Source organism: Pantherophis guttatus, chromosome 7 (assembly GCF_059756535.1).
Source record: "Pantherophis guttatus breed Tessera chromosome 7, ASM5975653v1, whole genome shotgun sequence".
Classification (NCBI taxonomy): Eukaryota; Metazoa; Chordata; class Lepidosauria; order Squamata; family Colubridae; genus Pantherophis; species Pantherophis guttatus.
In genome coordinates, this window is record NC_142069.1 from 26,075,025 (window position 1) to 26,093,479 (window position 18,455).

At 34.4% G+C, this 18,455-nt stretch overlaps 1 protein-coding gene across 4 annotated transcripts; it reads right to left on the reverse strand.

The window, feature by feature from the left end:
- Positions 1 to 1,215: 1,215 nt before the first annotated feature.
- On the reverse strand, positions 1,216 to 18,418 carry LOC117655490 (BPI fold-containing family C protein-like). Of its 4 annotated transcripts, XM_034403013.3 has the most exons (17): positions 17,747 to 18,400; positions 15,828 to 15,938; positions 15,185 to 15,317; positions 14,579 to 14,690; positions 14,167 to 14,295; positions 13,804 to 13,959; positions 13,215 to 13,278; positions 13,024 to 13,084; positions 11,521 to 11,612; positions 9,750 to 9,923; positions 8,760 to 8,813; positions 7,875 to 8,045; positions 6,281 to 6,348; positions 4,894 to 4,936; positions 3,774 to 3,837; positions 3,201 to 3,277; positions 1,216 to 1,579 (listed from the first exon to the last, which is right to left on the reverse strand). In XM_034403013.3, exons 3-17 carry the CDS (start codon positions 15,285 to 15,287, stop codon positions 1,538 to 1,540), a joined length of 1,410 nt encoding a protein of 469 aa, XP_034258904.2. In that variant the 5' UTR covers positions 15,288 to 15,317; positions 15,828 to 15,938; positions 17,747 to 18,400; the 3' UTR covers positions 1,216 to 1,537. The 4 variants fall into 4 exon arrangements, with proteins under 4 accessions (XP_034258904.2, XP_087729948.1, XP_087729945.1 ...); XM_087873822.1 differs by lacking the exon at positions 15,828 to 15,938 and having other exon boundaries at positions 15,277 to 15,317; positions 17,747 to 18,418; XM_087873819.1 differs by lacking the exon at positions 15,828 to 15,938 and having other exon boundaries at positions 17,747 to 18,341.
- Between the last annotated feature and the right edge of the window lie 37 nt (positions 18,419 to 18,455).

An 18,455-nucleotide genomic window follows, 5' to 3' on the forward strand; every position in this document is an offset into this window, starting at 1 on the left:
CCAGTACCAACCAGGAGGGACACGGGTCCAGTAAACATGTGGCCGCACTAAGTCTCCCCAAAATCCTGTCCACATCATCAGGAGTCACAGCATCAAACTCCTCCCAGATAACATTCTCAAGACTATTCCTCGTCACCCTGCCCTGATCTACCCAGTCAGAGTCCAAATCCCCCCGGATCTGGGCGATTTTGTCATACAGGTATTGTCCGAAATCCTCCGCCCTGCCTTCTAAGGGATCCTCCCGCACTCCTGGATGGAGCAGGGCGCGGGTCACCCTAAACAGGGCAGCCGGACGATTCCCTGATGACGCAATAGAGGCGGAAAAGTAGTTAGACTTTGCCGTCTCCATCGCCACTAGGTAGGCCTTAATATGCGACCTTACCAGTGTTCGATCAGATTCAGCGAGACTGGCCCTCCAACCGCTCTCCAGGCGTCTTTTGCTGACTGCCTGCAGTTTGATCCTGACAGGCTCAAGGTTGATTCAGCCTTCAATCCTTCTGGTTGTAAAAGGAAAACCCAGATTGTTGGGGACTATCTGTAAATTGCTTAGAGAGGGCTGTAAAGCAAGTGGTATATAAGTCTAAACGCTATTGCTATAAATACATGCTGGTTGACCAGCACCCCAATTTTGATCCCATGACCGTGGGGATACTGCAATGGTTATAAGTGCAAGGACCAATTGTAAGCCAGTTTTTTCAGTGCCATTGTAACTTCAAATAGTTGCTAAATAAATGGTCGTAAGCAGTGGTGGTATTCAGCCGGTTCTATCCGGTTCGGGTAAACTGGTAGTGGCAGCTACGGGAGGCTCTGCCCACTCACCCGGATATCATCACGTCCTGTTTTTAACCCTCTGTGCATGCATGGAAGCTTCTGTGCATGTGTGGAGGTGGCATGTGCGAGCGAAGCAAGCTCACATGCTCACATTTGCGAACCAGTAGTGAAGGTAAGTGAATACTACCCCTGATCGTAAGTTGAAGAGTATCTGAATATCCATCAAATACAATGACAAGACTTAAAACATCTATTTAAATAGTCAGTCCATTTAAGCAATACAGTTCTTATTACATTGTTCTTATTTAGTCATATATTTGGTAACCCTGCATGCTGTTAGGTCCTGAGAAGCATAAAAATAATCAGCTCCATGATGTCTTTTCACAAGCTAGACCATTATGAAAGTGCTTTTTCTTGGCCCAAAGAAATATTTACACATTTGTCTCCTTTCTTAAAATAAATGCTTTAATTCCAAAACACAGAGATTGCATGCGCTACCTGAGAGAGAGAATTGGAAGTACTAACAGATTATTTCAACAACAGTAATAGTGATATCAAACGAACTTTTGAGATTTCAAAATGTGATGTGGTTATACCAACCAATTATTTATTCACAGCATTTGGAAGTTTATAGACAGTCAATGTTTTGTTTTTACACTTATTTCAAACGATGAGTGATAGTCTTCTTTAAAATCATCTAGAGAAAACTGCTTACAGAGTGCTAAGTATTCCACAGTAATTTTCACTTGATGAAACATCTGATTTCTTAATATTTGTAATTTAGGTCCATGGAAATCAGTATATATCCCTGGGAAGTTAAAAAAAAGCAACAGAAAGAAATAATTTATCATCTCCAGTTACATTTAAATAGTTTCATTGTTTGGTTTTCATGTTGGTTTTCACTATGCACTAATTGTACTCCTCATTGCTGACTGTATTTTGCAACATTTTATTATCATTCTTTTCTTGTGGATTTGTGACTCACAATTTTAACTTCCCTCTATTTTGCTGAGAGGACTTTAGTTATTAGGCTGTCTAAAATATTGTTCAAAATGTGAAACCTGTAGAGCTAAATTTCATATATAGTATAATTTAAGATTCAGAGATATTCTGAAACAGAATGAGTTTAGGAGACAACAGACTAATAATTAGAAATGATTAAAAAGTTGTTTGAAGAGGTATAAATTTATATCTTTGACAAAGTATTTGAAAATTAGAAATAAGAAGGATACAAAGAAAAAAAACTGTTATATAATTAACAGTTTTTTTTAAAAAAAATAAGATTGGAGTATATGATTTGGAATAAGACTTAAGGAAATATATGGTATAAAATGTTTTTGGTTTATTATTTTGATATGAAATGAATGATTGTAATATTAGGAATTATGTTAAATGAGATTTCAAACTTAAGGGGTGTAATATAGAGATGAAGGGAAAAATGGAATTTGGTTAAGATTAAAGTTAGGATGAATGGGTAATATTGATTTTTTAAAAAAAAGGAAGGAAGGAAGAAAGAAAGAAAACAGAGAGAATAAATACTATGGCAAAAAGGGAATATATAAATTGTGTTGAAATGACTAAAAATAGTTTAAATTTGTGAATCGGCCAATACTCTGTTCAGAAAAAATACATTGTATGTGTATCTGTCTCTGTGTTAAAAAAATAAAAAACCCTTAAAAAAGATTAATAATTTTAAATTAAATCAATTTTTAGGACACTTCATTGCTGACTTGAAGGTTGCTATTTTTCATCAAGAAAACTTTAAGCAGAAAGCTAGCCTGAAAGAGCTAAATGAGATGTCTACTTCTGCCCTTTTAAACTAAATTAGAGATCATGGTTTCCTTTACAGGTGTTAATTAACATAGCAGTCCTGAACTAGTTGCATTATAACTAACTTGGAATGGTTACTCAGATTATTTTCTTTACATTCAAAAGGGTTTTGCGTCACAAAGCAATCTAATCATGCTCCAGGTTCCCTGCTAAAAATGCCAAATCCATTCAGACCCCCATTTCAAGGGTCTCCTCATATTGACTGACTGTGCACTGAAGTCATGTCAGCTCATATTGCCTCCACAGTGACAGAGACCTATATACAATTCACACAATCAAATCAACCTGCAGAAAATGAAGGTGCTGCACAAATGTTATGGGATGGAGAAGCATGTCAGTCTGATAAACCCTCTGCCTTATAAGTATATCCATTCTTATCTACTAATGTTTGATTTTGAGTCAATGTCTGATTATTTCATTAAAAACAAGGTGGGTGGTAGTTTGTTGTTATTTGCATTGGGACTGAAGTTCTGAATGTTCCCAAACATATCTTCTCAATAACTTAAACTTATGAATTTCGTCAGCAAAGACACCATCACTTTGCCTTTAAAAATAGAGGGAAATAAAGAAGATGTTCTGCAAAGAAAACTGAATTCTACCTTGTTAACTTCAGTCACAGCTTCAGAAAAAACAAGTTTGGCCATTGTGGGTAACTGTAATCCTCTCTTCAGTGCAGCTTAGGCAACAAAGAAAAAAAAAAAGGAAAATACAGAATAAACAGATGCAATATGGATGCTTCTTAGTAACACAAAGTCTGGATAATTTGAAGTGGCCTTTTCGTGACTCCCTAGGAACAAATAATAATTATACAGCAGCATAGTGCAATTAAGACTACAACATGAAATGCCAAGTTCAAGGCAACTCTTAGCCATCAGAATCAGTCATTTTCTCTCAGCCTAATGTACCTCACAGAGTGATAGGGTTGCCAGGTCTGCTTCCAAAAAATAGTGGACAAGGGGGGGGGGTTAAGTAGTAAAAGAATAAAAAAATTTTTTACAATTAAATTATATATTTTCTTACAAACATTTTAACACGTATTAAAATAATCACTTCAAAACTTTCAAAACATATCTTTCTATAAGACCTAGGATCTTGGTAATCCTTGGGAAATATTTGTTCACTTAAATGACAACCGAAGAACCATAACTTGTGAAGAATTTCATAATTCTTACCAGCGATTGGTGGAATTACTGTATTTTGTAAGGAGTAAGACAAGAAGTTCTTCAAACGTTGGACCTATATAATAGAAAGCTATATTTAACTACTACTCCCAGAAAGTAGACATATATTTAGGCAAAGTCTGACCTTGATTAGTTTGCTTCATTTAAGTTCTCCTCTGAGTTGGCTCTATTTTTAAATTTTGTCTAGTCATGTCTCAACCAGCATTATTTTACAAATACTCAAGATTCCCAATTCTGACTATCTCCCACCTGATGAATTTACTTCCACAAGAGTATATACTGCCCATTGACTAAAAAATCAATCATTTATATTAATCAAACCCTTGATTAATATAAAATCTCATCAAAGTCTTCTCTTCTTGTCCCTACTCTTGTCCCTGGTAATTCCTCTTGCTCCTAGTATTTATCCAGATTCAATCTGGAAATAAGGGAGAATTTTCTGGCAATATGAACAATTAATCAGTGGAACAGCTTGCCTCCTGGAGTTGTGGCTGCTCCACTGCTGGAATTTTCATGAAAAGATTGGACAACCATTTGTCCTGGATAGTATAAAGACTCCTTCCTTGGACAGAAAGTTGGACTAGAAGACTAGAATGGACTCCAAGCCCTATGATTCTATGGCTACCTAGTTATAAATTGCTGTGGAATCAAGAGCAAATATATTGAGTTGTATTTTATTATAACAGGTATACAAATAGGTAAACAAATCTGAGTATAAGAATTTATTTTTATGACTGTCCTCCTTTTTACTCTTATCCTTTATTCTACTTTGAATTTCTTTTCAAAAAACCTGTGTTTAAATTATAGATTTAGAGTAATGAAGTGGGGTGAATTTCTTATCTGTTTAAATTATCACTCTGTATATGTTTTGATTGCTTGGAAATGTTGTATAGCTGTGCCTGTATAGCTAAGAGGACATAAGTGGAAATAGGTCAGATTGCCCCTTCATTCACACAATCTAGGAGAAACTCTAACTTCTGTTTTTAACTGCTGGGTCAAGCTCAGAATTAAAACTCATTGCCTTATATTTTCACAACTCATTGCTTTGTATTTTCACAATAAGAAGTATTCTAATACAATGTTTCTATTATTATTGTCATTTTTCATTTACCTGGAAAGAGCCAATGCTTGAATAAGTCAGAGACAGATATAATCTAAAATAAAACATAGGAATGTGATAATTTAGTATTTGTAAGTCTTAACATTTTAGTGTGAATTGGTACAGCTGGAAGGGGGCACCCATTCTAACGCAGTAATCCAAATTAAAATGAGCTCACCAGCAAACATCTACCCAGGTTTTGCTTGAACATATCTGGTGAAGAGAAGCCTACAACCTCCCTAGATAAATCACAGCTGGGAAAGTAATCAACTTCCTTTATCACAAGATGTAGCAATACTACTAGTATGGATTAGTGTGCAGTAAGATAGTATTCATGATGCTATTTATTATCTTCAGCACTAGGACTAATGTATCACTAAATAAGACATATTTCAGAAAATGAATAGGAAGGTCTTCTTAGGTGCATGTCCTACTTTTGCTTATCAAGATCCACCTGATCTGGAAACAGAATGATATAAAATCTGTTCCTAATGTACTCAGAACAGCACATAGGGAGATTCAAGGCACTCCTTTACATGGAAAATTTCCTTATGGCACAGAATACTTAAAGAGCATACCTATAATCTATGAGTATTTACAAATAGACAACTAGAGCACAGGGAACAGAGAGGCAAATATGAACAAGGAAAAAAGTTACAGTATTGAAAGAAAAGGCAGAGTGTCAGTAATTCAACAATGCATTGATGAAGGTTGTTCTAGCTATTTATGGACGGGTTGGAAAAAGTTATTAAAATTTATTTATTTAGTTTGTCAAACATGTATGAGATAACAGGTATAAGTATAAACATGATTATGAATGCAGGAAATGGATACGAATAAATGGGGACAGTAGGACAGGGGCGGTAGGCACATTGGTGCGCTTATGCACGCCCCTTACAGACCTGTTAGGAATGGGATGAGGTCAACAGTAGACAGTCTAAAGTTAAAGTTATGAGGGTTTGGGGATGCAACAACAGAGTCAGGTAGTGCATTCCAGGCATGTTGCTGATATGTCCCTGAAAAAAGTCCTTGAAAAAGAATTTATTTGGTATAATAAATTTATCTCTGTGTACCAAGAAGTCTCTGTGCTGGGTTTTTTTGGGAGAGAGAGGGGGTTAATTAATATCTTGCTTTTCAACCCATTCATTCTTTCCATGAAAATCAATGCCAGACTTCCCTCTTTTAGCATCTAGCCTGTCTAGATGCTAAAAGAGCATTCATAAAGCCTGTCTGCTGAAAAAAAAATCAAATCTACCATGTTTCTTTTTACGTTGTGTAAATGACAGCAATGACAATCCCAAGTGAGAAATTTAGAAAGTAATTATTATTTAAATTGTAATCATGGACTGAGTTTCTTGATGGGCTGGTCCGAAAGTAGTAGGTTACCAGAAATAATTACCTCTGGAGCTGTAATAAGACAATTAGCTTTTGCTTAGCTATTACTGCCTTGGCTTTCAAACCTATAGACTACAAAGAGAAAAAAAAAGTATCAATAGATGGACAAAATAATATTTGTGTTTATTTGGACTAAAACTAGAGTGTTCTATTCATATATTCTAAATAGAAGTTCTTTTTTCTTGTTCCTGATCTTTTATTCAACAGAGGAGAATTTTTCATGGTCTACTTCATCAACAACTCCTTTCTTCAAAATTGTTTCCAGTAGGTAACTAAAGTTCTTTGTAACTTGAGATGGTGCCTGAATATCTAAAGAAAGTCATTTCTCACCATTTTCTTTTTTGTGTTCTACCCAATAGATTGTAAAGCTGGGAAACAGGCTCACCTATTTGCTGTTAATCTTATATAAAAGCTCTAGATGTTTCTTTAGGTAAAGAGCAAAGTTAAATTATTAAAGTTTTTTAAAAATGACATTTTAACCTCTCATTTGCTTAAGAGAATACTAGGTGGACAGAACATTTAAACAATTTCATTGTGAGCAATTTCATTAATTTCAATTCTTAAACAGAATTAGCACCAATTAAAATGTGAATGCCAACAATTTTTGAATAATGAACATGGACATAATGGTGTGCATATTAAAAACCCTGTTAAGGAGGGAGTCATTTAATTCACCTACATGACAATCTCTTATCTGGTTCAGTGAACTATAGCGAAGAACAACACTGTCCTAACTAACAAATCAAGGACAGGCTAATAAGAACAGAGAACACTCCATCGTTCCATTATCTATGACAATTATATCAAAGAGACAAGCTCTTACCTGTCCTTTGCTTCAAAAGCAAATATTGCTTCCTTTGTAAAAGAAAGTACTAAAGGAGGAATTCAAATAGTCAATCCTAAAATAGTGCCAACAGATTAGCATTATTAGATTTGGCCTTTTATAATATAAAGTTAGAAAACATCCTGGATGGGATTTCCAGGAGAGGTATGGAGAACTGAAGACAGCTCAGTGAAATCAGAACTATCAAATCTGATTGGCAAACACCAAAGCAGTGGTAAGTCTGGATCAGAGGTGGGTTTCAGCAGGTTCTGACCAGTTCTGGAGGACCGGTAGCAGAAATTTTGAGTAGTTCAGAGAACCAGTAGTAAAAATTCTGACTGGCCCCGCCCCCATCTATTCTCTGCCTCCCAAGTCCCAGCTGATCGGGAGGAAATGGGGATTTTACAGTATCCTTCTTCTGCCACGCCACCAAGCCACGCCATGCCATGTCATGCCCACCAAGCCACACCCACAGAACCGGTAGTAAAAAAATGTTGAAACCCACCACTGGTCTGGATATGGAGAAAACATTTTAAAACAAAGAAACAGCATAAAAACAAACATAAAAGCAGAATGTCAGAAATGACAAAAATGTATGGGAACCAAGAAAACTTTTAATCACTTTTACCAATGGCTGAGCACATTACATCAAATTATTACATAGCTGTGATTTTCCTTGGCTGGCTCTTGATCATCTCTATAATAAGTGGCAGGGAAGAAGTGAGTTTTTTCAACCAATTACTTTTACATATTGTAATATTCTATAATTACTTACTGCATTCACGGCAAAGATGGGCTTTATCATTGAGTTTGACAGAAGAGCAGATACTACTACAAAACAAGGAATCTCTATAGTGAAACTGTTATTTTGCAACCTTAAAACTGGAGCTGCAGTGACCATTAATTTCATTCTCACTGGATGTGATTTGGCATAATGCTGTATAACCTGCATAAAGAAATAATTATTTATTATTTATAATAATTATATATAGTCATAGTTATTTGGCCCCAAATCTACATTGCTATGTATCTTTACTCTAAAACAGCATGTATACGTGATTAATCCCATGCATATTTACCTGGAAATATAATCCCACTGTCCAATGAGATTTATGTTCTGACAAATTTGTTTAGAATTGTTAAGTGTAGTTATTTCAAAGATGGAATTAGCAATACGAGGAGTAATAAAATTCTTTATTTTATTTTTACATATTACTTATACATTATGTTCATGTTGTCATTCAGAATATAAAACATTTCTATGCCTCACATCTGCTCCTGCCATACTATGGTGAGAGCAACGAATTTATAGAGTAGCTACAAAACTGGAAAAACAAAGAATGGGATCTCATATTTGTTTGTATGGGTTGAGATTCTGACCCTAATGGAGCTGGATTAATATTTTCCCTTCATTAGTCAGTCAAATCATTAATTTCCATTAGGAAGAAATGAATAAATATCAACATGAATTTCCTGCTATCACATATCCTTTGATCTTTTCTTGAACACATTTTCTGCATGCTGAAAGAGGCAATCTTTCCTAAAATCACATTTTGTCAAAAGTAAATGCTGAAAACTTTTGGAAATCAATCAATACTTATCCAACATTCATGCATATAAACCCACAATTGTTTAGATTTTTAAAATAGCTCATGCTTACTTGAGGAATGACTCTGCTTAAGGTATCTGTGGTTAAATTAAAGTTTGAGGAATGCTGCAAAATGAAAGAAATATATGAGTTTCCTACTCATCTTTTAAATGAAGGACTACTTAAATCCCTTCCCTTGATCACCATCATTGAGTGTTTTGTGCACAGGAGCAGAAATTTTTATGTCTCTTTCCACATATTTATGTTTCAAATTTATATCCTATCTTTCTTTTGGAAATTTAAGAAAGTCTGCATTGTGCTTTCCACTCCCATCCCTCCCCCAATAATTCTGTGAAATAGTCTAGGTCAAGAAAGAGGGTCTTAAGACACCCAGTGAGCAGTGAGAATGATGGTTCTTTGTTGAAATGAAATGAGTGACTGGATGGATGAGAAAGGTGCAAACCTGAGTTTATATTGTGTTGTGTTGCCCCTTTTATAAAAGGTATCTTGAACCTAGGGAGATCAAATAATGTACAAAAATTAGGATGAGACTATTGCTTGTTAGTTATCTATTAACTTGATTTGACATGAAAGTTATTCTGCATGGTGTTAACATGACAGGGAATTGGAATATAGGTTATTGTTTTCCTCATTGCTGCTGTTCACAGTCCTTCAAGTACTCGAGTAAGGGGCTGCAAAAATTCAGATGACTGCTGTATAGTAAAAAAGTGTAGTTGCTAAAAGTTGACACTGACATGATGGCACATAATCAATCAATTACCCAACAATGAAGATGTTCAAGTTTGAAAAACCCACCAAGATTTCTTTCTACAAATAAAAATATGAATATGAACCATATGAACACAAGTTTAAATTACAAATATTTGCAACCTTTTTAATATCCAAATCAGTTGCTTTGCTTGAGTTAGTGGTTACTTTGGCCTGACCCCATATATGACCACATGCATTTTTTCAAGATCACTTAGGACTTTTCATAAGTTCAGACTCATTCACAAAATATGTAATACTACTAATAACGCCGTTGATACTATTGATAATTACCTCTTCCAAAAAAGTTATCTTCGACACTCTAGTAGTGTAATAAGTTAACGTAATAGAGTTTAGCAAAGATTCAGAAATTCCACCAAAGAGCATATAGTTGTTCTTTTCTGGAAGAGTGATGGGAGCTGCCACAAAGGGAGACTCTGTATGATTACTTGAAAAATACACAGAAACCTGAAAAATATATAGAACAGAAGTTTACTTATAGAACAAAACAAGTATTCCATGATCACTTAATGGAGGATCAATCTTATTGATTTTAATGGGCTTCATTTAGAAGTATACCTCCTTCTCTAAAAAAAAATGTCCATGAATGCTCATGCTTTACCATTTTAGCTAAAGATCTTCCATTAGTAAATGAGGTGATTTTGATTGAAAAATGCAACTCCAAAGATCTAACTCCATTTATGCAGCTACATATTTTTATAATGAAGTCACAGGGACAAAAAAGGATGGCTGTTTAAAAACTCCATTGCCCCCTTATTGGCCTCCATTTCTGATATTTGAAAGAAATGCTGCCATTCATTTCATTATATGTTTTCCACTTTATCTCATACAACTTTGGATCAGAAGTGCAGCACAGAGTTCAAGCTGATCCACAGTATTTTGCCAACACCTAGGACAGGGTCAAAACCTATAGGAGTAATTTAATTTAGAAATACAATATACTTTATGCATCAAGTATTACACTTATTATTGATGGAAAATCGCTTATGCACTTTTTGCTGAAAAAATGGCCTTGTGGTTTATGGATTTGATGCTTAGAAAGGGTAACTTATTGATAAAGGATATTTTGATATAACCTTAGAGCAGGGGTGTCAAACTCAGTTTCATTGAGGGCTGCATCAGGGTTGTGTTTGACCTCGGGGGGGCTGGGAGAGCACGGCCAGCTCGATGTCACTCATCGAGGCTCCATTTTCGGCCATGACGGCCTCCTGGAGCAGCTTCCCCAGGCTCTGTTTTCACTGGCAGAGGCCATCGCAGCTGAAAATGGAGCCTGGAGGGCCACATAAAGCTCTCCTGAGCTCCGTTTTTGCTGGCAGAGGCATAGCGGGCCGGTCATTCGCTATTTAAAGGGCAGGCCCATGGGCCAGATCTATTTATTTTCTTTGTTTCTTTTCTAATATTTGTACTGTATTGTTTTTATCTTGTTAAAAATTTTCAATAAAAATTATATTAAAAAAGAAAGACAATATTTGCAAATGCTGAATGAACAGTTGCAGTTTCTTGTTTAGCTCTGAGTTTTGATTTATTTTACTTTTGACTTTCAGATTTTTCAAATTTTCTATTCCTATTCTGTGCTTTTCCTATAATTACAATCACCCCTCATGCATGGCTGGGTGTTATGGAGTTTGTAATTACACAGATTAAAATGGTTGAGGAAGGCAGATTTAAGTCCAATTTTATCTGCTTTTAGTTTTTGTTATTAATTTGTGTCCCATCCCAATGAAGGAGGTGCTTGTCTTTATGAAAAAAAATCTAAGAATTAAACAAGTAAGCTAAAATAAAATGAATATAAATGAAATAAATGAAATACAAGAATCAAAATGTTTATCTACATTTCCTAGAAATGGACGAACATTGAATCCGAGAATCTGACAGTTTTATCAATTTAATAATATAACAATAACACAATTATATTTATAAGTTTAATAAATTTATAAAATAAAGAAACAATGTTTTAGATTTCTGAAGATCGCTAGATGATTGTTAAAGCAAAAATAGCCTATAAAACTACAATTTCAGACAGTATAACAACCAACAGGATTACCTTAAAATCCAGATCAACATAGGATTTAAAGACTTCAGGAGGTTTAATAAGTGAATACTTTACTTGGATAAAGGGATTAATCTGGAATACACCTGTAACATTATTAAAAAAGCAAAATTGAGGTCTCTCAAATTTTCTCTTCCTCAAGATCTCAGATACTCAAAATCTCCGATACCCTCCCTTCCACACATCCTGTAAGGGAGGGTAGGGCTGTAAAGCAATGGCCATCTCAATGTCACCCACTAAACCTCACACACAGCAGGAATTTCAAGAATTTTCCTTTCTAAATCCAACAACCTTGCCATTAATCTTACAGATGACTAGCTAATCAAGTGAAGTGTTTTGAAATAACTAGTACGCAAAACTTGAAGCAGATCAGAATGTTAGGAGCATGACAAGTGACATATCATGTTTGCTTGTGAGCAATGCCTGTTGCCTATTAGGCACAGATAATATTGAAATTAACAGATCTCCTGATAACACTTGTACTTTAGCTTCAGAGGGAAAAAAGATTTTATTCTTTGTTTATCCTTCCTAGTCCATGTCCCAAAGATGAGCAGATTGGCCACAGCCGTAAGAAATGAAAACTGCCACGAAATACTTTGATAAAAGATGCAAGATACTAGAAAGAAATTACAAGTCTCTGGTCTGTATTTGCCACTATTCTTGGTTAGTTAGCTATGCCATGGTAGAAAACAGTGTGTCATTAATTTAGCCTACTTTTTGTAATAACCTAATCAAGATGTAGCTCCCCACATAAGGAACAGCAATAATGTAAATACAAAAATAAAATCATCAACAGTATAAATGAAATAAATCAAACATTCCCATTTAAGAGAGAGAGAAATTTTCCATGCTACTTCTGAGTTTAACACAAGTTTAATATTGTACTTTCACTGCAACAAACCAAATTTAAATTCTGCATTTGGGGTTCTTTACTCTAAAGTAAAGTGATAGGATTTCCTTATAGTGGTAGTACTGGATGCTATAACAGCAGTTTGAAAACTACAGAAATGTAACAAGAAAGAGGCTGAGCAATGTCATGCAATAGGAAGAAACAGTCCCTCTGTTTGCTAATACTGAAATATATTCCCAGTCAATAGCTATCTTTCCAACAGTTGTTTTCATGAGGTCTTTCATATACTAATAAAGAAAGATAAGATAGAAAAATGAAATTGTTTTTGGAAAGGAAGCCTTCGACTGATAGAAACATATAATTAAAAAATCACTGAGTGTATGGAAGACAAATATAATTCCACACTTTTGAAAAATTATCATTTTATATTAAGTACAGAAAGCTGTGATGTTTTAAGCATCCTTCCCTTAACTCAGTATCAGTGTAAGTATCAATATAAATAGTATTTATCAATACAAATAGTATCAGAAAGGCTTTCATTTTCAACTTCACAATTCTTAAATTTTAAAGATTTTGCATATTGCTCAAATGTTAGTTTACAATACAGTAAGCCCATCAGCAAAATATAGATAGTTTATCACACTCACCTTTTAGTCCTTTAAGTACTTCAGTTTCCTTTTGGATTCTTAATATAATATTTAGACAGAGCTGTGAAAAAATATATATACATACATAAGATTTTTCATTTTTGTCAAGTGTAGGAAAGAGTCGACTAAGAAAAAGAACATTTTGCTCTTTGGAGGCAAATTTATTATCCACTCAAATTTCCCAAACTTACTTGGTTTTCCAATCTTGTACGTATAACCTTTTCCAAATGTTGAACAAAAGCATTATAAAACCACCTGGAGGTTTAAAAAAAAAAACACCAGAACATATGTTAATTCCTTAATAATTTAATTTGTTAGATAATAGAAATATGCAGACATATGCAACAGTTGAATGCTCATTGAAAGTTAACTGGTATGAAGCTTAATAATTAATTAAAATACTACCTCATGGCATGCTACTTTTGGGAGAAGTTTTTAAATTATTGTGTTCTCCATTTGGCTTCCACATGTGAAAAACAATATGGAAAACTGAGATATTTATCTGAAGAAGACTGGAATATTCTACACATTACAGGTACATATCTCTATATATTTATTAGGGTGACCTGAGTGAAACATGAGTTTATCAGACTTCAATGTTTATCAGGCTTTGTATCCCACAGACCAAATTCTGCTACAATTTATATTATCTACATAATTTGCAACATCATACAAATAACATACACTGTTCAATATATCAAAAATTCATTAAAAACAGACCCCCATTACTATAGTTCCTTATAATTAAATATGATTAAATAATATATTTCTTGAATTTACCTTCCTTCACTATTAAGCTGGACTTCAATATTACCAGTGGTCAATTGGCAGTTTTCAACAGACACCAGAAAATCTCCTCTGTTATTTTGTGCCACAATTATATTTGTTGTAATAGACAGTCCTAAAATGGATATTTCAACTTCTCCCTGATAGTCACTACACAGGGAAAAATAAGAAGACACAGCAATAGTTAAACTCAATATCTCATTCGGTTTTAAAAGTATTTTTGTGTTTCAGTTCCTTGTTTAATTTCTAATTTAAATACTGTCTGGATGAAAGCAGCTAATCTAACGCTTAGCTTTAATTATTTTCAATTATCAGGTGACAGAATAAATAGCCTTAGATTTACAAAATTGCACTTACATCAGCCAGTTGTTCAAGGTCCAGTGTGTAGTAACTGTCACAGAAATATTTTTAATTAATAGTCCAATACTATTCCCAGGTATCAGGACCACAGAAGAATTATATATTGAAGTAGACGTGATTTGAATCCTATAAAGAGAGAAGCTTGACATATCATATTGCAAGATGAAATGAAGCTTAATCTATGTAATGTAAAGCAGGGCATGTTAACTCAGAATAAAGTTCTTTGATGTGGCTTGTGAAATTAAAAGAATAACTAAAATAAAATATGCATTTATAGAAAAAATGATAAACAGCAACAGTTATACTGAAATAAACAAATACATTTTATATCAAGAAACTGAAGTATATTGTCACAAAATTCAGAAATTAAAGATAAGGTAACACATTCATGGCACAGATAAGCAAATACCTTGATACTGTGTAGTCAACTTTGCCAAAAAAGTATTTTTCAGTGCCAATCTCATCTGGAAATATTCTTGTCCTTAGTTCTTGTTCAAGGAGCTTCATTCCAATTTCTTTTGCTAAAAGGAATACATGGTGTTCAGCTCCATCATTTGTCAGTCTATTATTTACTTGAATTCATAAGCCACCCAATATTCTTCTGAACACGTTTGAAGATAGAAAATTAGGGGCAGATTTCTTAGTAATTACTCTAATTCTTCATATTCTGCTCCTTAATTACTTATCTTGTCAGGAAACAAGGTTATTCTGTCAACTGTGCAGAAAGGGAAGAGAATTTAATGGTAACTTATATCAATGAATAGGAATGCTTATTGTATTTCACTTTCAGACAAGTTAGGATGGATTTGTGTAGATATGCAATCTAATTTCTACTTTACAGACATGAGATTCCTTAAGCATGTTTATAAACAGCATTTTAGGCAGATGTATGCTGCAGGCTCAAATTATTTCAGTTCTCCGAGGTGACCATGAAGCTTTGAGGAAATCCATAGTATTATATAACAGTTTTGAAGTATATTGAAATATAGTTGTAAAATAAAATAAATAAATTTACCATAATTCAATCCCCTTTGTGTAATTTTTATTCTGACTTCAGGGTTAGCCTCAAGTTGAAAAAGAAATAAACTTAAAAGAATGAAAACCCACCAGGATCTCATCTTCCTTATTCACTTTTTGTTGAGTATTACCTGTTAAAATATATTGTAAGCTTAGTTATTTCATAATCCTAATCCTAATTTCATGTTTGTTAAAAGTAAAATTTAAGGCACAATTAGCCAATAACAATTAAATATTTAGATCTAAAATTATTAGGAACATTTTTACATGAGATTTCAAAAAATCCATTATAAGTCTATCTTACACAATTTGCCATATATTTAACAGCTGTAACATTTTCATCTGTATATTTTTAAAATATCTTCATTGTAAATATTTTTGTAGAAAAAAATAGAATCTTATAGACATCATTTTAATTTCAATACATAGATGCAGACTTAGTCCTGAAATAAGAGATGCTTTATCATGATTATCCCTGATTTCAACAGGTCTCCTTGAAGGAAATTAAAGTCTGGTTACAACACCCTGATGCAAAGCAAATTAAGAACAGAAAACAAAACCCAGGGAATGCATGTAGGATTAAAATCAAGGTACAGGGTAATTGTAATAATCTTTCAAAAGAAAGATTTTCTAATCCTTACCTCTAAATACTCCTGGTGTTCTAAATGTCAGAAACAGGAATATAAAAAATAACTGATGGAGCAATTATTCTTTTCTGAGCCTCATACTGCAAAATGTGAGAACTGTACATCCTATAAGCAGAAGCAAACACTTCATTACTTTTTTTAAAAAATGTTGGCCTGACTACTTTTGTTTGTGTATGTGGTTTCATTGTTTGTGATACAGGATGCACAATACAGAATCCTGGAACGGTTAGTCAGAAATGAGGACATGCCAGCTAAATGAACTGAAACTGCGTCCAAAGCAGCTACTCAGAAATGCTGAAGCTTAAAAACTTTAAGAAACCTTGTCTCACCTTCAATGTTTCCGATCCTTGAAGGGCTTCATGGCTTGGCACCAGGTTATTTATATGTATTTCATTTAATTTTTAATTTAGCCACTGAAAGTCACGTTTTTAAAAATAATAATTTTTATTGCAGTTTAAAAAGATAAAGAATACAAATAAAGAGAAATAGAAAAAAGAAACAATGAAAATTGCAGAGAAGAAAAGACTATCATCTAAATATGTATGTTTCTCCAGTTTCAGAATGATAGTTAGAAGGGAATCAAGGCAAATGAATGTGTGTCTACTTCAGTGTGATTACCATTGGGACTTACTCCCACATAAGTGTGCATCAGATTGCCAATTAAACCATCTTGGATTCTCTCGATATTTTGTTTTTGCTAAAATCAGAATAAAATAAAAAGTGTGCCAACTCACAGAGATATTTTAATGGTCAGCAGCAAAATGCTACATGTTCTAATTAATCATACTACTTTTATTTAGTGTATTTGATTTGCTAGTTATTGTTTGAACTTCACACTGTGGTCAGTGCCAAGTCTGTCTGATGGGAAAGACAAATATCCCGAGCGTTTCACATGTATTCAATTCTCTTTTAGAATGGCAAAGGAACATTGTGTGTTATTTTCAGCAATCCCATAAGGCAGGAGACTATTCCAGCCCTACCACCCGAAGAGGATGTTCATTTAATCATTTTCACCGGGAAAGAAAAAATATAGTCCGATATTGAACTGTATGGTAATGAACTGGAAATGTAGTAAAATCTAGGATGCTGCATAGGTACAAGTACAAATGTTCAATTAAGATTGTTTGATAGGTAAACAATTTATAGACACAGTAGTACCTTTGATAAATAGTAATTAAGTAATAAAATGAATCCAAGATTGAACTATGCTATTAATGTTAATTGTGATACATGTTACATGTTTTCAGATATTCAGACCTTCACTATTTCGCAACTTAACAATAACTCCATAAACATGTCAATGATTCACACATTGCATTACAATTAGTTAAACATGGTTTATTGAATAAACTGTAATCGTGAGATAAAATACAAACCATGGTTTAAAAATTATAATTATAATGCTTCACATAATGAATAATAGTATATAATTTTTCTGGATTAAGAGCCAGTTGTTATACTTGGCATATTATACTATATTATATATTATACTTGGCACAATATTTAAACCTATTCCCATTTAATATAAAAGAAATGTATGTATTTCCATTTGTGTGTGTTTGAATATATGTATGTATGTAAAGTGCTGGTGAGTAGGAGCATATGCCAAGCTATCTTGGGCTTGGAAGCCTAGAAGCTCAGACTGTTAGACCTAGTTAGTTTATGGATGGGAGACCACCAGAACCTCCCCCCTCCAGGCTAAATTGTGAAGTGGAAAAAGTAACTTGAGATAAACTTTCATGTTGCTCCCATTAGTCCCATTAGAAGTGTTCACAAAGGTACCAGCAACTGAGATTATTTGAACGAGATTCTTCCTTTCTTAACAACATGAATCAGTCCATACTAGAGCTGCCATGTTGTCATCTTGTTGTAAAGCAAGACCCTGCCATCATAAATCACAAAAAAACCCAGACCTCCACATCCTGTTTTGTGCAGCCTGATGACGCCCCATAACCAGATGCTGTGGACAAGGATGGATACGGATGGATAAGGAGTCCTCTTTAGTCTATAGAGATGCTCAGTCATCCAGGTCATGGCTGTCCCAAAGGTGCTTTTTCAAGAGGCAACTGGACTTTCTGTTTTTTTTCCCTTGAAGACGTTTCGCTTCTCATCCAAGAAGCTTCTTCAATTTCTTCAGTCCAGAACTGAAGAAGCTTTTTGGATGAGAAGCAAAACGTCTTCAAGGAAAAACAAAACAACAACAGAAAGTCCGGTCCCAAAAGTGCTTTTTCAAGAGGCAACTGGACTTTCTGGTTTTTTTTTTCCCCTTGAAGACGTTTCACTTCTCATCCAAGAAGCTTCTTCAGCTCTGCACTGAAGAAACTGAAGAAGCTTCTTGGATGAGAAGCGAAACGTCTTCAAAGAAAACCCAGAAAGTCCAGTTGCCTCTTGAAAAAGCACCTTTGGGAGTGCTCTTTACATAGGACAAGCCCTTTGCTACCAGAGAAGCGCCAGATGAGAAGAACGCGGATGCCATCAACGGAAGACCAACTTCGGTAGAGAACAAGATGATAAAAGGCGAGCACCCAATTACCAACGCTCAACGATTCGTTGGCGTGGGGTGGGGGGGAAGGAGGCGGTTGCGTGGAAACGACGCACCCGCTGAGAGGGGTGGGGCAAGCC

What these genes read in the sequence shown, in the direction of transcription:
- LOC117655490 (XM_034403013.3), bottom strand. Translation starts at nt 15,287, where the DNA reads ATGAGATCCTGGTGGGTTTTCATTCTTTTAAGTTTATTTCTTTTTCAA. An exon ending in GTACAAGATTGGAAAACCAA is followed by an intron (nt 13,085 to 13,214) that starts GTAAGTTTGGGA and finishes ATTTTTTCACAG; the next exon opens with CTCTGTCTAAATATTATATT. An exon ending in CTGTGACTGAAGTTAACAAG is followed by an intron (nt 1,580 to 3,200) that starts GTAGAATTCAGT and finishes TTAACTTCCCAG; the next exon opens with GGATATATACTGATTTCCAT.